The sequence below is a fragment of the Balaenoptera musculus genome, chromosome 12, assembly GCF_009873245.2.
Source record: "Balaenoptera musculus isolate JJ_BM4_2016_0621 chromosome 12, mBalMus1.pri.v3, whole genome shotgun sequence".
Taxonomy (NCBI): Eukaryota; Metazoa; Chordata; class Mammalia; order Artiodactyla; family Balaenopteridae; genus Balaenoptera; species Balaenoptera musculus.
Window position 1 is genome coordinate 70,131,985 of NC_045796.1, and position 26,067 is coordinate 70,158,051.

At 38.5% G+C, this 26,067-nt stretch overlaps 1 protein-coding gene across 5 annotated transcripts in view; it reads left to right on the forward strand.

Annotated features, from left to right (window-relative positions):
• Positions 1-26,067, forward strand: part of RARS2 (arginyl-tRNA synthetase 2, mitochondrial) — an 80,544-nt gene that overhangs the window by 22,226 nt on the left and 32,251 nt on the right. For 4 of the 5 annotated variants that reach the window (XM_036871518.1, XM_036871521.1, XM_036871522.1 and 1 more), the window contains exons 3-5: positions 11,728-11,830; positions 13,220-13,303; positions 20,253-20,350. In XM_036871518.1, coding sequence (XP_036727413.1) covers positions 11,728-11,830; positions 13,220-13,303; positions 20,253-20,350 — 285 coding nt within the window. Of the gene's footprint in view, positions 1-11,478; positions 11,562-11,727; positions 11,831-13,219; positions 13,304-20,252; positions 20,351-26,067 lie in introns of all 5 variants that reach the window. The other variant, XM_036871524.1, reaches the window with a different exon arrangement.

Genomic DNA, 26,067 nt, shown 5'->3' on the forward strand with positions numbered 1-26,067 from the left:
TAGGACTACATACAACCTATAGTTGCTTCTTGGATTCAGAGAGATATCTCTTTTGTGAGTTTGGTCATTCTCATTGATACCTGTTTACGAGTTGGCTAGAAAACTTTAATACTTGGATAAAATACCCTCTCAGTTAATTAATAATGACAAGAAATTAGCTACATAGTAGGCATTTAAGCCCTAAGCTTAAGTTATCATTGTACCATTATGATATAATGATACCATTATCATTATACCATTATGTCCTTGTATTTTGTCCGCTTAAGTTTGTCAGGATTTTAAGATTGAGTAGAGTGAATGTTCTTTTTCCCAGAATAGGACAAAGAGATAAGTGGAAAAGAAAGAGAAAGGCTACGTATGTCCTTGTAAAAGAGAGCATCTTAAAATGGCCTGCTACAGCTTCATCTATACTGAGTTCCAAGAACAGAGGCAACCACTGACCAAAAGATGGGCCATATAATTATATGTAAATTGATGTAATGATGCAAACCAGTTACCTATTTCATAAAATCTGTAAAGGACATTTTGCATAATGGAATGTCTCAGTTTTTATTTTATGTTTCAAAGACCTTTAATAAGCTGAACTGTATTGGCCCATCTTTTTGTTTCTTTTTTTTTCTTAATTGAAGTAACATTGGCTTATAACATTATATAAATTTCATGCGCACAGCATTCTCTAAACAGTATAGCGTGCTCACCACCAAAACTTCAGTTTCCATGTGTCATCATACAGTTGATCCCTTTCACCCATTTCACCCACCCCCCTGCCGCACCACCCCTTCCCCTCTGGTAACCACCACTCTGTCTCTGTAGCTGCATGTTTGGTTTGTTCACTTACTTTGTTTTTATTTCTTATACTCCACATATGAGTGAAATCATACGGTATTTGTCTTTCTTTGTCTGACTTATTTCATTTAGCGTAATACCCTCGAGGTCCAACCACATTGTCCCAGATGGCAAGATCTCATCTTTTTCTATGGCTGAGTAGTATTCCATTGTTTATGTATATACCACATCTCCTTTTTAAATTTTTTATTGGAGTACAGTTAATTTACAGTGTTGTGTTAGTTTCAGATGTACAGCAAAGTGAATCTGTTATACGTAAACATATATCCCCTCTTTTTTTAGATTCTTTTCCCATATAGGCCGTTACAGAGTATTGAGTAGAGTTCCCTGTGCTATACAGTAGGTCCTTATTAGTTACCTATTTTATATATAGTAGTGTGTATATGTCAATCCCAATCTTATCCCTCCCCCACCTTACCCCTGGTAACCATAAGTTTGTTCTCTACATCTGTAACTCCATTTCTGTTTTGTAGATAAGTTCATTTGTACCCTTTTTTTAGATTCCACATATAAGCACTATCATACAATAGCTGTCTTTCTCTGTCTGACTTACTTTCACTTAGTATGATAATCTCTAGGTCCATCCATGTTGCTGCAAATGGCATTATTTCTTTTTTATGGCTAAGTAGTATTCCATTGTATATATGTACCACATCTTTATCTATTCATTTATGGACACTTAGGTTGTTTCCATGCGTTGGCTATTGTAAATAATGCTGCAGTAAACATAGGGGTGCTTTTATCTTTTCAAATTAGTGCTTTCATATTCTTTTGATAAATACCCAGAAGTAGGATAGCTGGATTATGTGGTGGTTCTATTAACTTTTTGCGGAATCTCCATAGTGGCTGCACCAATTTACGTTCCCACCAACAGTATATGAGGGTTCCCTTTTCTCCACATCCTTGCCAACACTTATTTCTCACCTTTTTGACAGTACCTATTCTGATGTGAGGGGATATCTCATTATTGGTTTGATTTGCATTTTCCTAATAATTAGTGATGCTGAGCATCTTTCCATGCGCCTGTTGTCTTGGCCCCTCTTTTGAATAAGATTTTCTTTACCTGCTTGCAGTTCCTTTGGGTAGCTCCACTTTAACAATCTGAAATACCAGGACTTTGGTTTATAGAAAATAAATATTGGGGAGGACCTCAATTTTTCTAGGCTACCAGTCTAAAATTCTGCATATTAAATTTGTTTACAACAAAGGAAATCCCTAGCTTTGCCTTCATAAACCCAGTTATTCTTTAGAGTACTAAAACAAAGCCTAACTGTTCTTGTTTTTTGGTGGTTTTTTTTTTGGCTGTGTTGGGTCTTCATTGCTGCATGCAGGCTTTCTCTACTTGTGGTGAGCAGGGGCTACTCTTTGTTGCAGTGCGCGGGCTTCTCATTGCGGTGGCTTCTCTTGTTGCAGAGCACGGGCTCTAGGCATGTGAGCTTCAGTAGTTGTGGCTCGCGGGCTCTAGAGCCCAGGCTCAGTAGTTGTGGCGCAATGGCTTAATTGCTCCACGGCACGTGGGATCTTCCCGGACCAGGGATCGAACCCGTGTCCCCTGCATTGGCAGGTGGATTCTTAACTAACTGCACCACCAGGGAAGTCAAAAGCCTAACTGTTCTATATTTCTAACTTGATTCTAAAACGCTATAACATGCCAGGAGAATTAAGAAATTTTATTTTTGTTTATTTGGTTTATTTAATGTGATATGAATCCATTTCCTCAGGTCTCCTAATTCAGTTATACAGTTGTCCCTTGAACAACATGGGTTTAAACTGCATGGGTCCAGTTATACATGGATTTTTTCAGCTAGCCTGAACTATGGTACTACATAATCCATGGTTGGTTGAACCGTGGATACAGAACCGTGGATTTGGAAGGCTGACTGTAAAATTACACTGGGATTTTCAACTGCTCGGATGGTCAGTGCCCCTAACTCCCCCCGGTTGTTTAAGAGTCAGCTGAATTTTTTTTTTTTTTTTTTTTTGGCCACAACATGCAGAATCTTAGTTCCCTGACCAGGAATTGAAGCCACACCCCCTGCAGTGGATGTGCAGAGTCTTAGCCACTGGACTGCCAGGGAAGTCCCAGCTGTATTTTCAACTGTGGTGAAATTCCTGTTTAATACTGCTTGTAGTAGACAGAATTAGTAACTTTGTTACCAGCCAGTACTACTCAGATCTATGGATTTCAGTCTGAAACCACAACAACTTCTCAGAAGTAGTGGGGAAGTAGCTATTGCTTTTTAAACTTATTTTTTAAATTATAAACGATATGAAAGTAGAGGGTATAGTTTAGTGAGCTGCTATGTGCCCATCACTCAAGATCATTAGCACATGGCCAGTTTTGTGTTGTCTACACCCCTACCCACTCTCCTGCTTCACAGTGGACTATTTTGACAGCTGCTTTTCATAGTCTAGATGTTATGTCATTTTAAAGGGATTTTTTTTAATTAGTTTTTCTGTCACGAAAGCAAAACATAACCTTAAGGAAATTCAGGAAAATACAGAAGAATAAGAAGAAAAACTCCCCAATACTCTTACTATATACAGTAAGACAACTGATGTTAGCAATTTGGTATATCTTTTATCTTTTCTCTTTGAATATGTCTTTCAGCCTTAAAAAAGTCATAGCTATAAAACAACTGTATGTATGATTTTGAACCCTTTCTCTTGGCATCATTTCTTTGAAAATACCACTTTTTAACAGTGGCTTACTCTTAACGCTGCCCTGTTGATGGACATTTAGATTGTTTCAGTTCTGACTTTTCACATAGTTCACATTCAAGAATTGCCTCTCCAGGATGTGGAGAAAAGGGAACCTTCCTACATTGCTGGTGGGAATGTAAATTGGTAAAGCCACTGTGGAAAACAGTATGGAGATTTGTTAAAAAAAAAAAAAAAAAAAAAAAAAAACTCAATTCCACTCCTGGGCATATATCCGGAAAAGACAAAAACTGTAATTCGAAAAGATACATGCCCCCCAGTGTTCATAGCAGCACTGTTTGCAATAGCCAAGACATGGAGGCAACCTAAGTGTCCATCAGCAGAGGAATGGATAAAGAAGATGGTGTGTGTGTGTGTGCGTGCGTGCACACGTGCGTAATAGAATATTACTCGGCCATAAAAAAGAATGAAATATTGCCATTTGCAGCAACATGGATGGACCTAGAGATTACCATAGTAAGTGAAGTAAGTCAGACAGAGAAAGGCAAATATCAAATGATATCATTTATATGTGGAATCTAAAAAAATGATGCAAATGAACTTATTTACAAAACAAACACTCACAGACACAGAAAACAAGCTTATGATTACCAAAGGGGAAGCGGGGGAGGGAGGGATAAATTAGGAGTTTGGGATCAACAGATACACACTACTATATATAAAATAGATAACAACAAGGACTTACTGTATAGCACCGGGAACTGTATTCAATATCTTGTAATAACCTATAGTGGAAAAGAATCTGAAAAAGAATATATATACACACACACACATTTGTGTGTGTGTGTGTGTGTGTGTAACTGAATCACTTTGCTGCACACCTGCAACTAACACAATATTGTAAATCAACTATACAGTACTTCAATTTTTAAAAAATTACTTCACTAAAGAGACAAAGCAAAAGTTTCTGGTGGGTGTATAATTAAAATCTCCCAAAAGGGAACACTGGGATCAAGTCTGGTTGATTACCCTCACCTCCCTGAAGCATTTACTTCTCTATGGGTCCTTTCATACTAGCAAATAACCCAGCACCGAATTCAGAATTTGTGTTTTAAATATTCTTAGTTTAATAAATTGGTGTTAATCATTATTATTGGCCTAAAAGGATGATTTTTTAAATTTGTCCTTATACCACTGAACTACTTGAAAATATTTGATTTTATTGAGAATTTTTAAATTGAATTAGTTTATTATTTATGTCTCAAATAAAATTTTGGATACTTCATACTATTAACTTTTTAAACCATCTGTAGAAAATCATGTGACCTGTTTGGGTTTTCCTGGATGTTTGAGAGCCATCCTGTAGGTTTATGGTCATATTAAACCTTTTATAAAGTATCCCACACAGGGAAGTATATTCAATATCCTGAGATAAACCATAGTGGAAAAGAATATCAGAAAGAATGTATGTATATATGTATGTATGTGTAACAAAATCAATTTGCTGTACAGCAAAAATTAACACAACATTGTAAATCAACTATACTTCAATTTCAAAAAAAAGAAAGCATCTTAGCTATATGTCAAATCATTATTTAATCTTTGGTACATTCAAATCTTTATTTTCAATTAATATTGCTGTTATAGCTCTTATTTTAACTTTATATGGTTTTTATTTTTTAAAATCTTTGTGTTAGTCCCATTTTGTTAGACTAATTTCTTCAGTTTCCCACATTATTGGCACAAATACTTGACTAAACAGAGTTCTTTGGTAAGAATAAATATATTCAAACCTTATATGAGTTTCCACAATTAAAGTTAATCTTTAGAAAATTAAATTGTTATGTAATCATTAGAGAATAGTCTTAGAAAAGAAACAGAATGGTTTGCCAACCAATCCAGTAAGTGAAGAACTACAGACAGAATAATTCCCCATGGCTTGGTACTGTATTAACATTTTTATTTAACATCAGAACTAGGATTATTTTACCAGAACTTAAGTAGGCGCCATTATCATCACCATTTTACTGTGCTACAAAAGAAATTAAGCAACATGCCCAAGAGCACACAGACACTGATTAATAGTTGAATTTGGGTCTTTGGTTACACCTCAAATGTCAGTAGATGAGTTTGGGTTGATAAGTGTAATCCACACTAGGCTGCTGGATAATGGATTAAGGCGCAGGAGAATCCTTCCCCCCGCCCCAGTTTTATTGAGATATGATTGACATACAGCACTGTATGAGTTTAAGATGTACAGCATAGTGATTTGGCGTACATATTGTCATGAAATGATGACCGCAGTAAGTTTAGTGAACATCCATCATCCCCTATAGACAACATTAAAGAAGTAGAGAAAAAATTTTTTTCCTTGTGATAAAAACTCTCAGGATTTACTCTCTTAACATACAAGTGTTAATTATCTTTGTCATGTTGTACATTATATCCCTAGTACTTATTTATCTTATAACTGGAAGTTTGTACCTTTTGACTACCTTCATCTAATTCCCCCTTCCCCTAACCCCCACCTGTGGTAGCCACAAATCTGATCTCTTTTTCTAGGAGCCTGTTAGTTTGTTTGCTTGTTTGTTTGTTTTTGAAGTATAATTGACCTACAACACTGTTCATATTCTACAACATAGTGATTTCTGTACATTTCAAAATGATCATGTTAAGTCTAGTTGTCATTGGTCACCATGCAACGGCATTGCGTAATTATTGACTGTATTCCCCACACTGTACATTTCATACCTGTGACTGATTTATTTTGTAACTGAAAGTTTGTACCTTTTAATCTTCCTCACCTATTTCTCTCTTCCCCCTACACACTTCCCCTCTGGCAACCACCTGTTTGTTCTCTGTATCTATGATTCTGTTTCTGTTTGGTTATGTTTGTTCATCTGTTTTGTTTTTTAGAGTCTGCAATTAAGTGAAATCATATAGTATTTGTCTTTCTCTGTCTGACTTATTTCACTTAGTAGAATACCATCTAGGTCCATCCATGTTGCTGCAAATGGCAAGATTGCATTCTTTTTATGGCTGAATAATATTCCAGTGTGTGGTGCGTGTGTGTGTGCACACACACACACATACCACATCTTCTTTATTTGCTCATCTATTGATGGGCACTGAAGTTCCTTCCGTATCTTGGCTATAGTAAATAATGCTGCAGTGAACATAGGGGTATACATATCTTTTCAAATTAGTGTTTTCATTTTCTTTGGATAAATACCCAGACTTGGAATTCATAGACTGTATGGTAGCTTAGTTTTAATTTTTTGAGGAATCTGCATACTATTTTACATAGTAGCAGCACCAATTGACATTCCCAGCAACAGTGCATAAGGGTTCCATTTTCTCCACATCCTTGCCAACACTTATTATTTGTTGTCTTTTTGGTAATAGCAATTCTGACAGGTAGGAATGATACCTCATTGTGATTTTGATCTGCATTTGCCTGAGGGTTAGTGATGTTGAGCAACTTTTCATGTGCCTGTTGGCCATCTGTATGTCTTCTTTGGAAAAATGTCAATCCTGGAACCCTGCCCATTTTTTAATTGGGTTGTTTGTTTATTTGATGTTGAGTTGTATGATTTCTTTGTATATTTTGGATATTGACCCATTGTTGGATATATTGTTTGCAAATATCTTCTCCCATTCAGTAGGTGATTTGCATTTTGGTGATAGTTTCCTTGCTGTGCAATAGCTTTTTAGATTGATTAGGTCCCATTGGTTTATTTTTGCTTTGCCTTCCTTGCCTGAGGAGACATATGCAAAAGAAATATTATTAAGACCAGTGTCAAAGAATGTACTGCCTATGTTTTCCTCTACAGGTTTTATTGTTTCAGGTCTTACGTTTAAGTCCTTAATCCATTTTGAATTTCATTTTTGTGCATGGTGTGAGAGAGTAATACAGTTTGATTCTTTTGCATGTAAATGTCCAGTTTCCCAGCACCATTTATTGAAGAGGCTGTCTTTTCTCGATTGTATATTCTTTCCTCCTTTGTTGTAGATGAGTTGCCCATATAAATGTTGGTTTATTTCTGGGCTCTCTATTCTGTTCCATTGATCTATATGTCTGGTTTTTTTGTTTGTTTTTTATTTATTTATTTTTGGCTGCGTTGGGTCTTCGTTGCTGCACGTGCTTTCTCTGGTTGCGGCGAGTGGGGGCTACTCTTCGTTGTGGTGCACAGGCTTCTCATTGAGGTGGCTTCTCTTGTTGCGGAGCATGGGCTCTAGGCACATGGGCTTCAGTAGTTGTGGCTCGCAGGCTCTAGAGCACAGGCTCAGTAGCTGTGGTGCACAGGCTTAGTTGCTCCACAGCATGTGGGATCTTCCCCGACCAGGGCTTGAACCCGTGTCCCCTGCATTGGCAGGTGGATTCTTAACCATTGCGCCACCAGGGGAGTCCCTGTATGTCTGTTTTTGTGCCAGTACTATACTGTTTTGATTACTGTAGATTTGTAGCATAGTTTGAAATCAGGGAGTGTTATACTTCAGCTTTGTTGTTCTTAAGATTATTTTGGCTATTCTGGGTCTTTTGTGTTTCCATACAAGTTTTAGAATTATTCTTTTTCTATGGAAAATGCCATTGATATTTTGATAAGGATTACATTGAATCTGTAGATTGCCTTGGGTAGTATGGTCATTTTAACAATATTCTTCCATCCCATTAACATTTCTTTTAAAGCTAGTTTCATGGTGCTGAACTCTTAGCTTTTGCTTGTCTGTAAAACTTTTGATCTCTCCTTCAAATCTGAATGAAAGCCTTGTTAGATACAGTATTCTTGGTTGTAGGTTTTTTTTTTCCGTTTTGTTGCTGTAAATATATCATCCACTCCCTCCTTTTCAGCCCACAGAGTAGTAATTTCCACTGCTCTTCCAATTCACTGATCCGTCCTCTGTATCATCTAATCTCCTATTAATTTCTTGTAGTGTATTTTTATTTCAGTTGTTGTATGCTTTAGCTCTGTTTGATTCTACTTTATATCTCCTATTTGTTTAAAACTTCTCCCTCTGTTCATCCATTCTCCCAAGCATCTTTGTGATCATTACCTTAAACTCTTTATTGGGTAGATTGCTTATCACCACTTAACTCAATTCTTCTTCTGGGGTTTTATCTTGTTACTTCATTTGGAATGTATTTCTCTGAGACCTCATTTTGTCTAATTATGTTTTTATTTCTATGTATTTGGTAGGTTGGTTACATTTCCTATTCTAGACAAGTGACCTTATGTAGAAAACTTCATGTGGGTCCTAGCAGCACGCTCCCCTCTGGTCACTAGAGTCATATGCTTTAGAGGTGTCCCCTATGTGGGCTTTTTGGGTCTTTCTATTGTGGCAGGCTGACTACTGTGGGCATGCAAGTAGGCCTGGCTCTTTTGTGGGTAGGACAGTGGGTTGCCAGGCCCTGCCTTGTGTGAAGGCTGCCAGTCACTGATAGGTGGGGCCAGATCCTGGTGCAGTGGAGTTCATGGCCAGGGGAGTCCTGGTCCTGGTACCAACCAATAGATGGCTAGGACCCGGTCGCTAGACGACTGGCTACGGAGCCCCAATGGGTCCTAGGGCTAGTGCTGGCCCATTGGTGGGCAGAGCCAGGTCCTGGCATCTGTAGCTGCGAGGCCCTAGTGGTCCCAGTGTCAGTGTCAGCCCACTGGGGCTGGGCCAAGGCCCAGTAGGTTCCAGGGCTAGTGCCTGCTCACTGGTGGGCAGGGCCAAGTCCCAGGGCAGCTGGCAGCTCTGGAGATCCTGAAACATCTGACCTTCAGCTGGTGGGGCTGTGTCCCTGCCCAGCTAGCTGCTTGGCCTGATGTGTCCAATTATTGGTGCTGACAGGCTGGTCAGGAGGGCTGGGTCCTGGTGTGGCTGGCTGTGTTGCCAGGGGAGTCCAGGGCCTGGTGCAGGCCAGCAGGTGGGCAGGGCTGGTTCAGAAGGCGACTGGCTACAGAGCTGCAGGGGGTCCTGGGGCTAGCGCTGGCCCTCTGGTGGGGAGCTACGTCCTGGGGTGGCTGGCTGCAGGGCTCAGAGTCCCAGAGCTAGTGTTAGCTTGCTGATGGATAGGGCCATGGCGTTGGGTGGTCCCGGGGCTGGTGGTGGCCTCCTGGTGGGCAGGGTCGATTCCTGACAGGGCTGGTGATGGCCCACTGGTGAGCGTGGTCATACCCTGGCATGGCTGGCTGAGGTGCCCAGGCCATCCTGGAGGCGATGTCAGCCTTCTGTTGGGTGGGGATGTGTCCCAGTGGATCCAGAGTCTAATGCTGGCCCACTAGTGGGTGAAGCTGTGTCTCTTGCTGCAGGGCCTAGGGAGTCCCAGGGCTGGTGTCCACCCCAGTGGGTAAAGAGGGTCCTATGACCACCTCTGGCAGCTTGGGGGGGATCCCTGGGCTAGTGTCAGCCCACTGCTGGGTGGGGCCAGGTCCCTGCCTGGGGTATCCCAGGGGTGGTGAGGACTGGCTGGTGCATGAAGCTGGGTCCCAGCACTGATAAGCTAGAGGGAGGGTTTCAAAATGGCGCGTACCTGCACCAGTGTCCTCATGGGATGAGCTCCCTAAATTGGCTGCTGTCAGCGTCTCTGTCCCCAGGGTGAGCTCCATTTGCTTCCTGCTCTTTGGGAGGCTCTCCAAGACCTGCAAGTGGGTCTTACCCATGCTCCTTTCGAGTTATGCTTTTGCCCTGGTCTTAGAGCTTGTGAAATTTTGTGTGCACCCTTTAAGAGTGGAGTTTATATTTCCCACAGTCCTCTGGCTCTCCTGAAAGTAAGCCCCACCGGCTTTCAAAACCAACATGCTACAGGCTCATCTTCCCAGTGTAGACCCCCAGGCTGGGGAGCCCAGTGTGGGGCTTTGCTCCTTGGAGAAAACCTCTGTAATTATAATTATCCTCCCATTTGTGGGTCTTGACTCTACCACATCTCTGCCCCTCTTACTAGTCTCATTGTGGTTCCTTCCTTAGCAGTAGGAGATAATTTCTCCTAGTCTTCAGGTGGATTTCATGGATAGTTGCTCTGTAAATCGCTGCAATTTTGGTGTGCATGTGGAAGGAAGGAAGCTCAGGGTCTTCCTACTCTGCTGCCCTGGTCACTTCTCAAGGCTCAGGAAAATTCTTAATGGTCATTATTGGCTAGATTCTTTAATGTGATCAGAAGCCACACAGAATTTTTTAGACATGTGCCTGAATTTCAAGAGTGGTAAGAAGGAAGTGATTTGTGCTCTTCTATTTTGCATTACAGATGGGCTAGACAGATAATGGATCAAGCCACTTATCCTGCCCATAAAGTCTCATTCTCTACTTCATTATTAAACATCAGAGGATGTTCAGTGTTGGTAATTATGTGGATGTTTGTATATTAATTAAAATTATTTTTACACCTAGAAGATTTCAAGCTACAGAAAATTTATAGCGAATAATACAGTGAACACTCATGCTCACTTTTGAATGTCAGGTCTTAATTTTTTTCCAAATTTTTGTTTTCAGAAATCAAACATTACAGATACCATTGAAGCCACCTGTATATACTTCTTTGATTCCACTCCCTACCATCCTTTCCTAGAGATAACTGCTCTTCTGAAGCAAATGATTGTTTTCACTAATCGGTTGCTTTGTGTTTCTTTCTTGGTTTCTTTGTTTTTGCATTGTTTCATCACCAGCCCAATGAAAAGAACAGCACTGTCTATCTCCTTAAGGAACTACTCAGTGTTAAGAAGAATATTCTTCCTCTCATGTTGAAACTCAGATTACAACATTTTTTAAAAATTGTGCTTTGGTCACTTGAAGGTCAATGAAGGGACTTGAATGAAGGAAGCATGTGGAATAGTGGAAGAAGATTTGTACTGATAGAAGCAGTCAAGAGACTTGAGCTTTTTACTGAGTCTGCTTATTAGTTGCAGGAGGATTTTTAGGGGAGACATTGAACTTGCCGGACATCATTTTTCACATCTATCAAATAAGGTGGTTGCTCTGCCTCTCCCACAGAGATACCATAAAGCTACAACTAGGTAATGGAAGAGGAAGAGTTTTGTAAGGTGATGCAAGATAAAGTTCTAAATCAATACAAGGTGATGATATTTCTGATTGCTTTATATTTTGAAAGTGTAATTCCTTCTGATAAAATTGTGTCAATGTAGAGAACACAGACTAATTAGTCTTTTTCATTTGTTTGTTTGTTACACTAGTAATGTTTTTAAGGTAACAGCCTTTTCCTGTTTCAATGTCTGTCTTTAGAGAAGTAGCTGACTTTCAGCTTTCTGTGGATTCTCTATTGGAACACAACAATGGCCATTCAAGACCAGATATTCAACTTCAAGCCATGAGACTGGCAGAGAAGGTACTTTAGCACTATTATCTCTTTTTGACATTATAATAAATGTAGTATTTCAAAGAAAAAACTACTCTACAAGCTATCTCTGCAGGCTATCTCAGCCATAATAATGAATTTAATAGCATTTTTGTTCAAGGCACCTTGAAAAGTATAATTTAAATTTATTTTACCTGCATACTGTAAGGTTAAGATGGTTTTTGAAATTAGGTATAAAACATTCCTCTTGAGCTGACATTATTCAATTTTTTGATTAACTACTTACAGGAAGACTGAAGTGTTAATTAAATTTACAGATTGAAGCTGGATGGACTTCTGAATTTAGTAGAACAAGCTTGATAAATTAGAGCAGTGGGTTGCAATTTTTAAAATAAGTTTCTGGGAAGATGAACGTTAAAATATGAGAAGAAATGATTAGATGTAAATAGAATCATGATTGCGGAGAAGAAGTGGTTAGGTGATTTAACAAACCTCTTCCATTTCTAATTTCTCTGATGGGTTCCGTATCTAAAAGAGGAATTGAAAGGATTGTGGTGAATGACCACGTCTAAATTGTTAGTGTAATACCTTTAGAAAAGCAGGTTTGGGGGGAAGTTTTTTTTAAAAATAAGGTTATCACATGTGACACAGAGGAGGGCATGGGCACACTGAAGAGTCCAAACAATGAAAGTCACTTTCATAGAAAAAAATGTTTAAAGAATGACTATGATAAAGGAGCTTTGGTAGCTAAGTAAATGTTTATTTGACCACAGAAATTACCCCAGATTTTTATCAGGAAGTATACCAGGAATAAAATTATCCTAATTATAAGATTTATTTCCTCCTCCTCCTGTGAGTTCTCAGAAATAAAGGCTAGTGGCTCCTCAGTGACAGCAGGTATTTCTTCAAGATTCATGGGTATCTCGGGTGCTTTGAACATCTAGTTGGTTAAAAATGTAAAGCGTATCCATTGAAGACCGAGCATTTAAATTATTTACATTTTATGTGTGGGTGTGAGTTGTTCTAGCGGATGCCTTGACAGAATGTCATGTTCTGTCACTCTCATGCAAGGCGGATGAAATAAAAAGAATTCATTGCATGTCAGGGTACATAGGGTGGGTAAAGTGATGCTCCCTTTTTTCCACGTTAGAAAGAGAATTTGAAGTGAGAGAATGGGAAAGAGGAAGAGAGAGATTTCAAATAGAGAGTAGCATTCTAGCCTGGAAAAGAAGAAAACGTGTAAATGCAAATAGAATGATGGAACTGGGGAGACGGGCTAAGGCCGAGGTCCAGACACGATGACTGTGAGAGAGGACCCACCTGCTGCCCTTGGGAGCCAATCCGATAGGGTTAGAACTACAAAGCTCATTAAGCCTATTTCATAACACGCCTGTTTTACTTGATTTGTTATCTTTTCAGCTAAAATGTGACACGGTGGTGAGTGAAATCAGCACTGGTCCAGGGACTGTAAATTTCAAAATAAACAGAGAACTATTAACAAAGGTAAGAATGGGTTATGTTGCAGCTGTTGCACCTTCACTCATTCCCTCTGCTTCAGCTACAGTGGTTTCCCTCCAGTTCTTAAAACTTATTGTGCCTCCTCTTGCCTCAGAATCTTTGCACATTCTGATCCCTCTGCCTGGAGTGCCACCCGGAGTTAAATCTGCTTATCCTACAGATCTTGATGTTCCCTAGCAGTGCCTTTCTTACCCCTTCATTCATATACACTCATAACACTGTATATGTCTCCTTTGCAAAACTTATTGTAGTTGCTATTTTACATCTTTTTTCTATAACTTTATTTTTTAATTAATTTTTTATTTATTTTATTTATTCTTTTTTTTTTTTTTTTTTTCTGACTGTGCCACGCAGCAAGCAGGATCTTAATTCACTGACCAAGGATCGAACCTGTGCCCCCTGCAGTGGAAGTGCAGAACTCTAACCACTGGACCACCAGGGAATTCCCAATTTGATTAATGCCTATTGCTCTTTAAACTCTAATTTCCACTGGGGCTTATAGCATCTGTTTTTCTCACATCCCCGGTTCCTATCGCAGTGCCAGTCATGCAGTAGGTGCGAGATAACTATGGTTAAATGAATTAATGGACTCCATATTGAATACAAGAAAGGTACTGCTGGTTTCACTCTCTGGTAGCCTATAATCTGTTGGAAGCATAAAATTTATATAAGAGAAACCATAAGACAGTTCTCTTAATAAAACAAAATTTTTTTAAAAAAGTGATTGATACAATAAGCATTAGAAACATCAGAGATGGTAGAATCTGGATGACCTGAGGGAGTTGGGGAAACCTCATAGAGGAATTGGGTCTCCCTTGAGTGAGCCCATGGAGGACAAGTCATCCTGGATGTGAGACCATTTGTTGAGTTTTATCTCAATTGAACTTTAAAATTTATCATAATGCATGGTTTGGTCTATTAATTTAAAAAAAGAAATACACACCATTGTTGGATTGGTCAGACTTAGTATATGCTATGGTCTTGAATTGAAAATAACTGTAAAACCAAAATTTCTAATAATATAGTTTCTTCCCAAGGTTATATAGTTTACAGACATTTACCCATCAGCCCTGTAATTCTTCCGAAGGAGAGTTAGTGTTTCATGCTTGTCTCTAGATCTTTGAACTTTTTTCTTTTACCTTTTTTTCACTGTTACTTCAAGACAAACTTGTTAAACCAAAATCCGTCACAAGGACAAGAAAAATTTGTTTTGAGCTTTTTAAAAAGTGTCTACAACTTGTTGGGCTCTTGATAACATTTCGTGTCAACTTAGCAAACCAGTGAATCTAATGTACCATTTTTAAATAAGTGACTCTTTCTTCCAGTTGCTGCCTCAGTGTTTATGGAAGGAGAAATGGAACTTGCCAACATGCCTTCCAAACTTTAGGCCATTTGATAGGCAATTTTACTATGGGAAAATGTGCTACAGTAGATGGAGTTTGCCTTTACAGCCAGCTTAGCTGAAAGAAATATAGTTTATATTTCGAGGCAAGGCATAGTTAATAATTTAAATTTTCAAAGGCCATGAATTTTCATGCTTTATTACAATTAATTAACTAGGAGATTTTATCTGTTTAAGGATGCCCACTAGCTCACTTATTAAATATATTCCCAAGTCCTTCTCAATTGACAACAGAGGGAAAGAGTTAGGGCTTTGAGGTCCAGCTACTGTTTCTCACATGGAAACCCTCCCTTCCTTGTAGCTTTGAGGATCTGGATATTAGTGTAACTTTCTTTAAAGGAACAAGCAGGTTGCTTACAGTAGCCTGCTCAGTGTCACAGTAAAGATACATCCTAGAGCAGTGAACACCCATAGTCTGAAAAAAGGAGTATTGAATGTACCTGTGTTATAATTTTTTATTAATAATTCTTATCTGCTCAAAGCCTAATTTCTTCTACACCTGGCTCCATTATTTTCAGGCCTTAAACAATGTTCATTTGCATGTCTGAAGTTTTCAGATCCTATCAAGAAAATTCAACCCTTCTTAGGACCATTATAAAACTTTTTTTTTCCATGTTAAAGTTACTGAGATTCACATGGAGCCAATGATCTATGTCCAAAACTTACACCTCAAGCAGAGAATTATGAATTTATCGTTGTTTCCACATGTACAAACTTAACCTTGCATAAAATATATCTGTTCATGCATTGCAGTTGAATTACTAGCACTGGCAGCACCAGAGATGATTAAATGTTAGCTTAGGTTTGGATCACTAATAATAGCTTATAATGTCTTCATATAAATCATCATCAAAGGTAGGAGGCTAAAATGTGAAATTAAATGTAGTAGGAACTGCCCAATCTCTGAGACTGGATAATACATTTTTCAAAGCTAGAAGAACTTATCATTGTGAAGAACTGTCACTTTGGTACCAAACTTCTACCTGGAGTAGTCTATAGATGACTTTCAGGAGAAACTAACTTTGAATAATAGTTAATTCAGTTTATGGGGAGAAAAAAAAGAGAATATATGAGTTTAACCAAATAGGAAAAAGGCAAACAAAATCCTGTTTTTTAGGTGTGCCTTAGAAATACACAGTGGATAATACAATTTTTTATTTCGCATGCACACATTCATTTTTATTTGCCAAATTCAACTGTGCATGCTCTACCAAAACTTAAGGGGAAAAAAAGACAGAAAGAGAGAGACTGATTTAAGTGGCTCTAACTCTGCTCATTATTTCACTAATTGAGTTTATGTCAATAGGCAGTGGATGCATTCAAGTCATGGGTAGTGCCAATTAGCTGAACACATGGAAGGAATGAATGATTAAGCACTTTTCAACTATTGACTAAGGAACTGACCAGTCAAGTAGTGGTAGCTTCCTTAGAAGTTCTTTTGAGAGCCGTCAAGAAATGCTGACCAGGGACTTCCCTGGTGGTGCAGTGGTTAAGAATCCGCCTGCCAATGCAGGGGACACGGGTTCGAGCCCTGGTCCCAGAAGATCCCACATGCCGTGGAGCAGCTAAGCCCATGCACCACAACTACTGAGCCTATGCTCTAGAGCCTGTGAGCCACAACTACTGAGCCTGTGTCCTGCAACTACTGAAGCCCACATGACCTAGAGCCTGTGCTCCGCAACAAGAGAAGCTACCGCAATGAGAAGCCCGTGCACCGCAACAAAGAGTAGCCCCCGCTCGCCGCAACTAGAGAAAGCCCACGCACAGCAATGAAGACCCAACGCAGCCAAAGATAAATATATAAAATAAATTAAAAAAATATATATTGACCAATAAAGAATTAGATAAAATGACAAAATCATCCACAGAAAATATAATGGTGGTGGATAAACAGAAAGCACCTGCCAATTGGAATATTCGTTAATTTGCTAAAGCATTCCAAAAAGTGAAACCTTTGAAAGATTTAATTTCTGGTTATACATTCTTTATGTACCTACATTTACATTACTGAGTACCGCTTACCTTTAAACATACATACTGGTGAATAGATGGGCCTCTAACTTACTCTATTAAAATATCAGAGAACTTTACTAGCTCACTGACATTCTTCTTTGTGCCCACTAATTCAATAAACTTCCTTCTTATTATTTGCCAGGGACTGTATTACTGAAATCTAAAGACAAAATGGCATGTATCTTGTCCTCAAGGAGCTTATGATCTAAAAAAGCAAAGCATAAAAAATATCACAGTGTAATGTGTGATGGGTAGACAGTGGGACGAATTATATAATGAGGGCATGTATAAGATGCAATCCTAGTGTAAAGAAAGATATACGTAAATTTTTTTTTCCCCACTCCCTCATAGTAAATCTATCTCAAGGAGACAGGAGGTAACCTTGAATTGGGATGAAGATAAAGAATATACTTGGGAGATACAAGGGCAGACATTCCAGGCAGAGGGGACAGTTTGGGACAGAGTACAGTCAAAAACATGGCATTGTCTGGAAATCACGAGGTGATTGAGTATGATTTGCACATAGGATGGCATGGGGGAGGATATGAAATTACACAGTATGAAGGTCCTTACATGCTAAGAGTTTCAGCTCTTTCCTCTGTCATTATTTTTCGTGGTGTGTTATGTGTACTACAGGTGGCACACATGATTTTTTGGTATTTCTTACACTTATGAAATTTATTTCATTTTAATAGTTATATATCATAAAAAAAAACTAACACTTCTAACTTGTGATTTTTATGGATATTACAAAGTGCCTTTCAACAAATCAATTTCCTCAAAATTAAAAGTAAAAATGATATGCATGTAAAGTAAAAAACCAGAAACTGATAAAATCTCTTAAGTGGTAGGGAATCATTGAAGGCTTTAAACAGAACATAGACCTGATTAAATATGTATATTATATAAGAAGATAGGTGCTATTGTTTTGTTGTAGTTGTTTTTCGTAGTGGTGTAGCTGACAGATGGTGACGGTCTAAACCAGGGCAGAGGGGAAAATTATAATATTTAGGAGATAGCATGAGCAGGGCTCGGTGAGTAACAGGTGATTGGTTCTGGAGGTTGAGGGAAAAGGATAGATCTTAGGAACTCCTCCTAGGTTTCTGACTTGGTTAGCTGGGGGGTTCAGAGTGAAATTCGTGGAAATGAAGAACGTTGAAGGAAGAGGAGTATATTCTGTTTGAAGTGCCTGAGAGAGATGTTCAATCCTGAGTTGACTATATCATTCTAGCACAAGATTCTGGTAGGTAAGTAGTAAAGTCTTTGTACTTTACACCTAGGAGAAGCCTAAAGTAAGGAGCTAGAAGCAAGAAAGGAGCACAGGGTAGGGAGTGGGGGCAGGCAGTGGAAGACAGGTCTGCAAAGGAAATAAAGGAAAGCAAAATTCAGTAGAATGATGTCACTACAACCAAGGAAGCAGGGTAGTTGCAAGGAGAAGGGAGTAGTAATCAGCTAAAATGATGCTTGAAAAGTAGTTACTCTGGGGGAAAGCAGGAAGGGACCAGGATTAGGGAAGATGAACAAAAGGGACTCTAGACTTTAGCCTTATCTTAATTTGTTTAATTTTTTAATTTTATGAAAAGAATGTATTCATAAAAATAATGTATTAAATACAATTTAAGTGTTCAATTGGGTTTGGCATTTAGAATACTGATTTTGAGAGCACTTGCAGTGAAATGGTAGAGAAAAAAGCTAGCTAGTTAGCAGGTAGGTCGAATTGTCAGTGAATGGTTTGGAAGTGGAGCATGTAAGATAGTCTTTTATTAAAGTTGCCTTTTTTTGTTTATGCCAGCGAAATCAATGAACCAAGGGTCATTTGTTAAAGAGAATTCTAACTTACTGCTATTACCTTTTGTGGAGTCTACCATCTGTAACATAAAAAGGCATAGAAAGTCAAAAGGATGGGTAGGCCTTAACCTTTGAATAATCTGAGTATGAATTGCCTCTCACTTACATTTACCTTCCCACTTGCAATCTTCTTGTGACCCATGTTCTTGGAGTAACAAACATTTAATGAGTCCGTCATATAGGACAGGCACTATTGTACTTAATGTCTGTATATTAGTCCTTTCTCTTTATGTCCTAATGCACAGTGTCAGTGAAGAGAATATTATTTTCTCTTTGTCCTTGGGCAAATACACACTTAGTTCTTGCGTCTATTAAATGGGAAGTTTTGCCCATTTTAAGGTTGTGAGGCTTAAAGATAAGAAAGAAGCATCTAGACTTGAGCCTGGCACTCTATAGATGCTTCTTAAAAGTGTTGCTTTGTTGCCTCCTACTACCTTCTCTGCCCTTTCCATTAAGTGACTGTCTTTTTTTGTTTTTAATTATTTATTTATGTATTTGGTTGCGTTGGGTCTTCGTTGCTGTATGCAGGCTTTCTCTAGTTGCGTTGTTGCAGTGCGTGAGCTTCTCATTGTAGTGGCTTCTCTTGTTGCGGAGCACGGGCTCCAGGCGCACGGGCTCAGTAGTTGTGGCGCACAGGCTTAGTTGCTCCGCAGTATGTGGGATCTTCCTGGACCAGGGATCAAACCCATGTCCCCTGAACTGGCAGGTGGATTCTTAACCACGGCGCCACCAGGGAAGTCCCAAAGTGACTGTCTTAACCAGCTCTTATGATAGTAGAATTCTTCATATCATAAACTACATTTTTAGGACTTCAAATACTGTGTGTGAAGCAAAAATCAGTATGAGTAAATAAAAATCTATCAGTAATTTCAAAATCCTACAGTAAAAAGTAAATACATGAATAAATGCATCATCACTGTTAGCAAAAAATAAAGTACGAATTTTGTGAACCATACAGTAATTCTATGTTAATAACTAAAAATTAACCTGGAATATGTTTTGGCAGTTTCTGTGATATCTCCTTGTTTTTTACTTATGTAGCCAAGAGGAACTTAAATTATAATTTTTTATTTATTTTCTACCATTACTGTGATCATTAGTATCACAAAAGTAGCAGCACCATGCAGAGTTAACACATAAGCTGTGGAGTGAGCAAAGTTTTTGCAGTATGACCTTGGGAAAGTTACTTAACCAGTCTGAGCTACTGTTTCCTCGTTTGTAAAAATATACTCATCTCTTAGGGTTGTTGTGAGAATTAATACATATAATACATATAAAATGTTTAGTACAGTGCCTGGCACGTAATATGCATTTGATAAATATTAGATGCTGCTTCTGGTTTTGTTGTTTCTATTTGCTGTGGGACTTTTGGCAATTACCTCTCTAAACTTCAGTTTCTTCATCTGTAAAGTATCTACATCATTGGCTACTATAAGGATGAATAGACATGATGTATAAAAGGGCACAGAGGCCCCGTAGATGTTAACCTGTGTTATGACTGCTCTGACTAGCATTAGCGATAGAAGAAGGTGGTACTGCTAACAATACTATAAAATTCTCAGTTCCATAAATTAGAATGAGCAAATTAGCAATAGTTAGTTCTCAGTAACAAAGTAATTAAGAAAATTGCAAATTTTTTCTTCATTAAATCCCATACCTTTTACTTTTCAGACAGTACTACAAGAAGTGATTGAAGATGGCTCAAAATATGGATTGAAAAGTGAACTGTTTTCTGGCCTTCCCCAGAAGAAGATCGTGGTTGAATTCAGGTGAGTGCCTACCCATCATACGTGTTGGTTAATCAACTGGCTGGGCAGGTGAGTGTTTTACTGTTATCATCTGGTATCTCACAGAATTACACATGGAAAAATTAAAAATCAGTTAGATTATATTATTTCCTTAAAATCACAGTGAGTTGATCATTGAACCATGAATAAAAATTTTGGACTTTAATCAAAGTACCTAGTGATTATTATGTTTTTCTTTTTTAATTATGTATTAACCATTTTGTGGTTTTTTTTTTTTTTGGAAGATCTAGTTCTTCCTTTTAGTAGACTCCTAAAGCACAGATAATGGTTACTATCATATTAAGAATTTCAGAGTAATGTGATTATCAGAGAACAAGCTTTGTTGTGTTTGTAATATATGTATATATATTTTTAGCTTTATTGAGGCAGAATTGACAAATAAAATTGTAAGATAAAGTGTACAGCATGATGATTTGATATATGTGTACATTGTGAGAAGATTTCCCCCTTTGAATTAGTAAATATATCTATCACCTCACATATTTTCTTTTTTTGTGTATGTGTGTGAGAACATTTGTTCTACTCGCTTAGCAAATTTCAGTTATACAATACAGTGTTATCAACCATAGTCAACATGTTATACATTAGGTCCTCAGAACTTACTTGTCTTATAGCTGAAAGTTTGTACCCTTTTACCAACCTCTCCCTATTTCCCCCAGCCTCCAGCCCCTGAAAACCACTTCTCCAGTCTCTGTTTCTGGGAGTTTGACTTTTTAGTCTTTAGATCCCACATATAAGTGATACCATGCAGTATTTGTCTTTCTCTGTCTGGCTCATTTTACTTAGCATAATGCCCTACAGTTTCATCCATGTTGTTGCAAATGACAGAATTTCCTTCATTTTTAAGGCTGAATAATATTCCATTATGTATACATACCACATTTTCTTTATCCATTCATCTACTGATGGACACCTAGGTTGTTTCCATACCTTGGCTATTGTGAATAATGCTGCAGTGAACATGAGAGTACAGATTTCTCTTCAAGATAATTTGTTTCCTTTAGATATATACCCAGAAGTGGGATTGCTGGATCATGGAAAAGATTGTTTTTAAATTACTGGTTTTTATACTCAAATTATCCCAGATTAGGCTCCTTTATTCTCTTTGCATGTCCCCTTAAGCCTTGCTGTACGTTTCTTTTTGGCATAAGATGTTCCAATCTTACTCAGACCTGGAATTGTCCATCTCCCCCAAGAAGTCCTGGTTCCTTTTTGTGAGGAAGGTATTTAGAAGCCAAGTTCTGGGCTGTAGGAGTGCTATTACTACTGGAACTCAATTTTTACTGATGTCACCAGTTCAAATCCAACATCACAAGGTCCATTACATGTAATGCGTATTATTTAAAATTACCAGAGAAATAGCCTGACATTTTAATGTGCCTCTAAATAGTCTTCATGATAACTTTCTTATATGCCATCAATAAAACCATCTAATCTATGAATTGTTTTTAGGTAACCAAAATAGAAAAGGGATCACTTTCAGGGTACAGCTGACAGGATGACAGCTCTTGAACATCATTAGAGATATTGTATTTGCCTTCCTAAAAGCCAAGGAAGAGCTTCGATGAGCTGCTTTCCCACTTAGAAAGATAGAACTTTCTAGAGCCTCTGTCTTAAGTATATGTTTTTGTGGAAGATTTTTAAAAATTGACATGGCAAATATTTCAAGTTTTCTAACTCATTATTATAATTTATGATGATAACTTAGTTAAACTTAGTTATGATTAGTACCTGGAGTAATCAGAGGTGAATGGGTTTCATGGATTCCACATTTGTACTGTCTCTGCCACTCAGTCATGTTCTTAGAAAAAGCAGGCCCTCTAAGACTGGGTAAACTCATCTGTTTATGATAAGGACTGATTGTTGAGTAAGCTAACCTTTTTATAGAGCAGATATATGTTATGAATAAATCTTACGCTACTGCTCTGCTCCAATCAAGATATTTAAAGTTTAGTGTAAACGTTGTTGCGTCAAAAGAACAGAGAGGGACTTCTGCAGTCATCCTCACCCCAAAGAGGAACTACACTAAGGCCATCCCCCAAGGAAAGTTGCCATCATTTCAGTCATCTCTTGCATAACAAGCCACTACAAAACTTGATACAGGGATTGGCAAACTTTAGCCCATGGGCAAAATCCAGCCTGCCATGTTTTTGTAAATAAAGTTTTATTGGAATACAGGCTTGCACATTCATTTACATATTGTCACAGTGGCTACTTTCATACTCTAATGGCAGTTGAGTTCAGTAGAGTTGAATAATTGAGATAGAAACCAGATGGCCTAAAATATTTGCTATCTGGCTCTTTAAGAAAAAGTTTGCCACACTCCTGATTAGTGTCTTAAAACAACAACCACTTTAACGTTCATGACTCTGTAGACCAGGAAAACAGGGAGGACATAGCCTAATGATTCTTTTACTTGCCTGTGGTCACTTATGCAACTCTGGTCATCTAGACGTTATACTAGGACTAGAAATCCGGGTGGCTCATTTACTTGTCTGGCATCTCACCTGAGGGCTGGCCAGGCATCTCTCTCTCTGCATTCTCCAGCAGAATAGCCAGACCTCTTTACAAAGGTGCTCAGGGCTCCAAGATAGTAAAATATCTGGTTTTGTAACAGGCACATCATCACTTCTGTCACTGTCAGCTGGTCAAAGCAAGTCACGAGATCATCCCTGATTCAGAGCAGGGGAGTAGATTACACCTCTTAACGGAGAGTGGCAAAGAGTTTGTAGCCACCTTTAATTCTTTCCATTCATGTCTTTACAGTGATGCAGGACACATACCCTTCTCTGGGGAGGTACTTCAGTACTTGTACACTCCTTGCTCTTACCTAACCAACAGCAAAGGAAAATCAGTAGGAAAGAAGAATAATATCTGTTACTACCCATTCACCCTTGAAATAGTGCCATCACAAGTTTCTTGAAACACGAAAACATGAAAAGTTGCCACCAGTGCTCACTTTTAATGCCTTCTTCTCAACGTTCACTTCCCCTTCACCATCCCTTCTCCCCAGCCAAGCTCAAAATACCAAGATCTTAGTCTTTCTTACTCACTGATTCTTTGGCTTTTCTCCAAAGTTTGTGTTTCCCATATAATGCTCTTTTTTGTTTATGCTTATGTCTAAAAATAACATGTTCTATTTGAGTTGTAGTCTATAGGCTTTTTGAATGGCAGTTTATTTGCTTATAGATTTGCCTCTCTCAACTTTTTTCTAAAGCAGTTAAGGAAGGCTGGAACTTAAATGAGTATCTGAATGCTGATGAAAACAAAGTCCATTTCCCAGCAGCCATCTTTGCTCTCTGTTATTTTCCATCTGGCATTGCTGTGGGACCATAGCTGCTTTCTCCCTTAGAAGTTTTCCAGTTGCTGTGGCGCTTATCATTGTGGTTTCAAAGTAGAGACAAACAGGTAGAGGAGAGGGTAAAAATTGATAAAAAACATTATTATTGAATTTGTCCTGAAAATGAGAGAGGTGGGAGGAGAGAATTTCTTTAACTACAGAGTTTCTTTAATATACCAGGCAACTTTCCCCTCAAAGCAAGAGATAGAATCACTGTGTTCAAGAAACTTACCCCTTAAATTGAGATGATGATGGTGATGATAGGTCAAGGAACTTGCTCATAGTCACAGAGCTGATTCTGAATCCTGTATCCTTAACCTTTCCTGCCTCCCTGATATATTGATATATGGTTGGTTTCCCTATATTTTGTCTGATCCAGGAGCAGTGTGATGAAGTGCCAGCGTAGATGACTGTCCCCCCTGGGCTTGGTCTCTACCTGGTAGGCAGAGTAAGAATTGAAGCTAACTACTGTTGCCTCTCTCCTCTCTGCAGAGTCAGCCTTTCCTATTTTGTTCCAATCAAATCTGCAGGAGCACAGCCAGCAGTGGTAGCCTTTCCTCTTCTTTCGTCAACACAGTCTTCCCCACTCCCTGCTGTTCCCCAGTGTGAAGTGTTCTCACAAAACAACTTGAGGACCTCTGGTAATATGGAAGTCCAGGAGATCAGGGTACCAGTTTTCACTTAGTAACTGATTCAGTCATCTTAGGTGGGACAGTTTATCTCTCTAGTCTCTTTTCTTGTATGGAAAATAAGAGTAATATTATCTCTTTTCTTACAAGATTGAGGAAATTACATGAAAGAATTTTTTTTTAATTTTCAGTAAAGTGTCCAAATTGTATTCATAGTAGTTACTTTGATTGCCAAAGGAATTGAATTTGTATTTTCCATATCATTGTATTCCCTTCTGAGCAGGAATGTGGTGCCAGAGAATGGCAAATTGATGATTTCAAGGGAGGTTTTGTGAAGCCCTAGATAGACTCAGTTCTTCTAATTCTAAAGAAAAAGTACAAAAGCTGTGGCCAACAGGCACATGAAAAGATGCTCAACATGGGGGACTTCCCTGATGGCACAGCAGTTAAGAACTGCCTGCCAATTTAGGGGACATGGGTTCGAGCCCTGGTCCTGGAAGATCCCTCATGCCACGGAGCAACTAAGCCCGTGCGCCACAACTACTGAGCCTGCGCTCTAGAGCCCGTGAGCCACAGCTACTGAGCCTGAGAGCCACAACTACTGAAGCCCGTGCACCCAGAGCCCATGCTCTGCAACAAGAGAAGCCACCACAATGAGAAGCCCGCGCACAGCAATGAAGAGTAGCCCCCACTTGCCGCAACTAGAGAAAGCCCGTGCACAGCAACAAAGACCCAATGCAGCCATAAATAAATAAATTTATTTAAAAAACAAAAAATAAGATGCTCAACATGGCTAATCATCAGAGAAATGCAAATCAAAACCACAATGAGATATCACCTCACACCTCAGAATGGGTATCATCAAAAAGACCACAAATAACAAATGTTGGCAAAAATGTGAGAAAAGGGAAACCTCGTGCACTGTTGGTGAGAATGTAAATTGATGCAGCCACTGTGGAAAACAGTATGGAGGTTCCTCAAAAAACTAAAAATGGAGCTACCATGTGGTCCAGCAATATCACTCCTGGGAATACATCTGAAGAAAATGAAAACACTAATTCAAAAAGATAACATGCACCCCAATGTTCATAGCAGTGTTATTTACAGTAGGCAAGATATGGAAGCAGCCTAAGTATTATCAACAGATGACTGGATAAAGAAGACACACGTGTGTGTGCAGACACACACACACACAATGGAATAGTACTCAGCCATAAAAAAGAATGAAATTTTGCCATTTACAGCAACATGGATGGACTTGGAGGGCATTGTGCTAAGTGAAATAAGTCAGACAGAAAAAGACAAATACTGTATGTTATTATTTATATGTGGAACCTAAAAAATAGACTAATGAATATAACAAAAAAGTAACAGACTCACAGATATAGAGCACAAACTTGTGGTTACCAGTGGGGAGAGGGAAGTAGGGAGGGGGAAGGTAGAGGTAGACATACAAACTACTATGTATAAAATAAGCTACAAGGATATATTGTACAGCACAGGGACTATAGCCAACATTTTTATAATAACTATAAATGGAGTATAATCTTTAAAAGTTGTGATTCACTGTTGTATGCCTGGAACTTATATAATGTAAATCAACTATACTCACTTTTTTAAAACAATGCAAAAGCTATGTGAAAGCTTTTTTATTATTAGATAATATAAATACCTAGTTTTTAAAAATTCAAAGATTACAAAAGGGTATT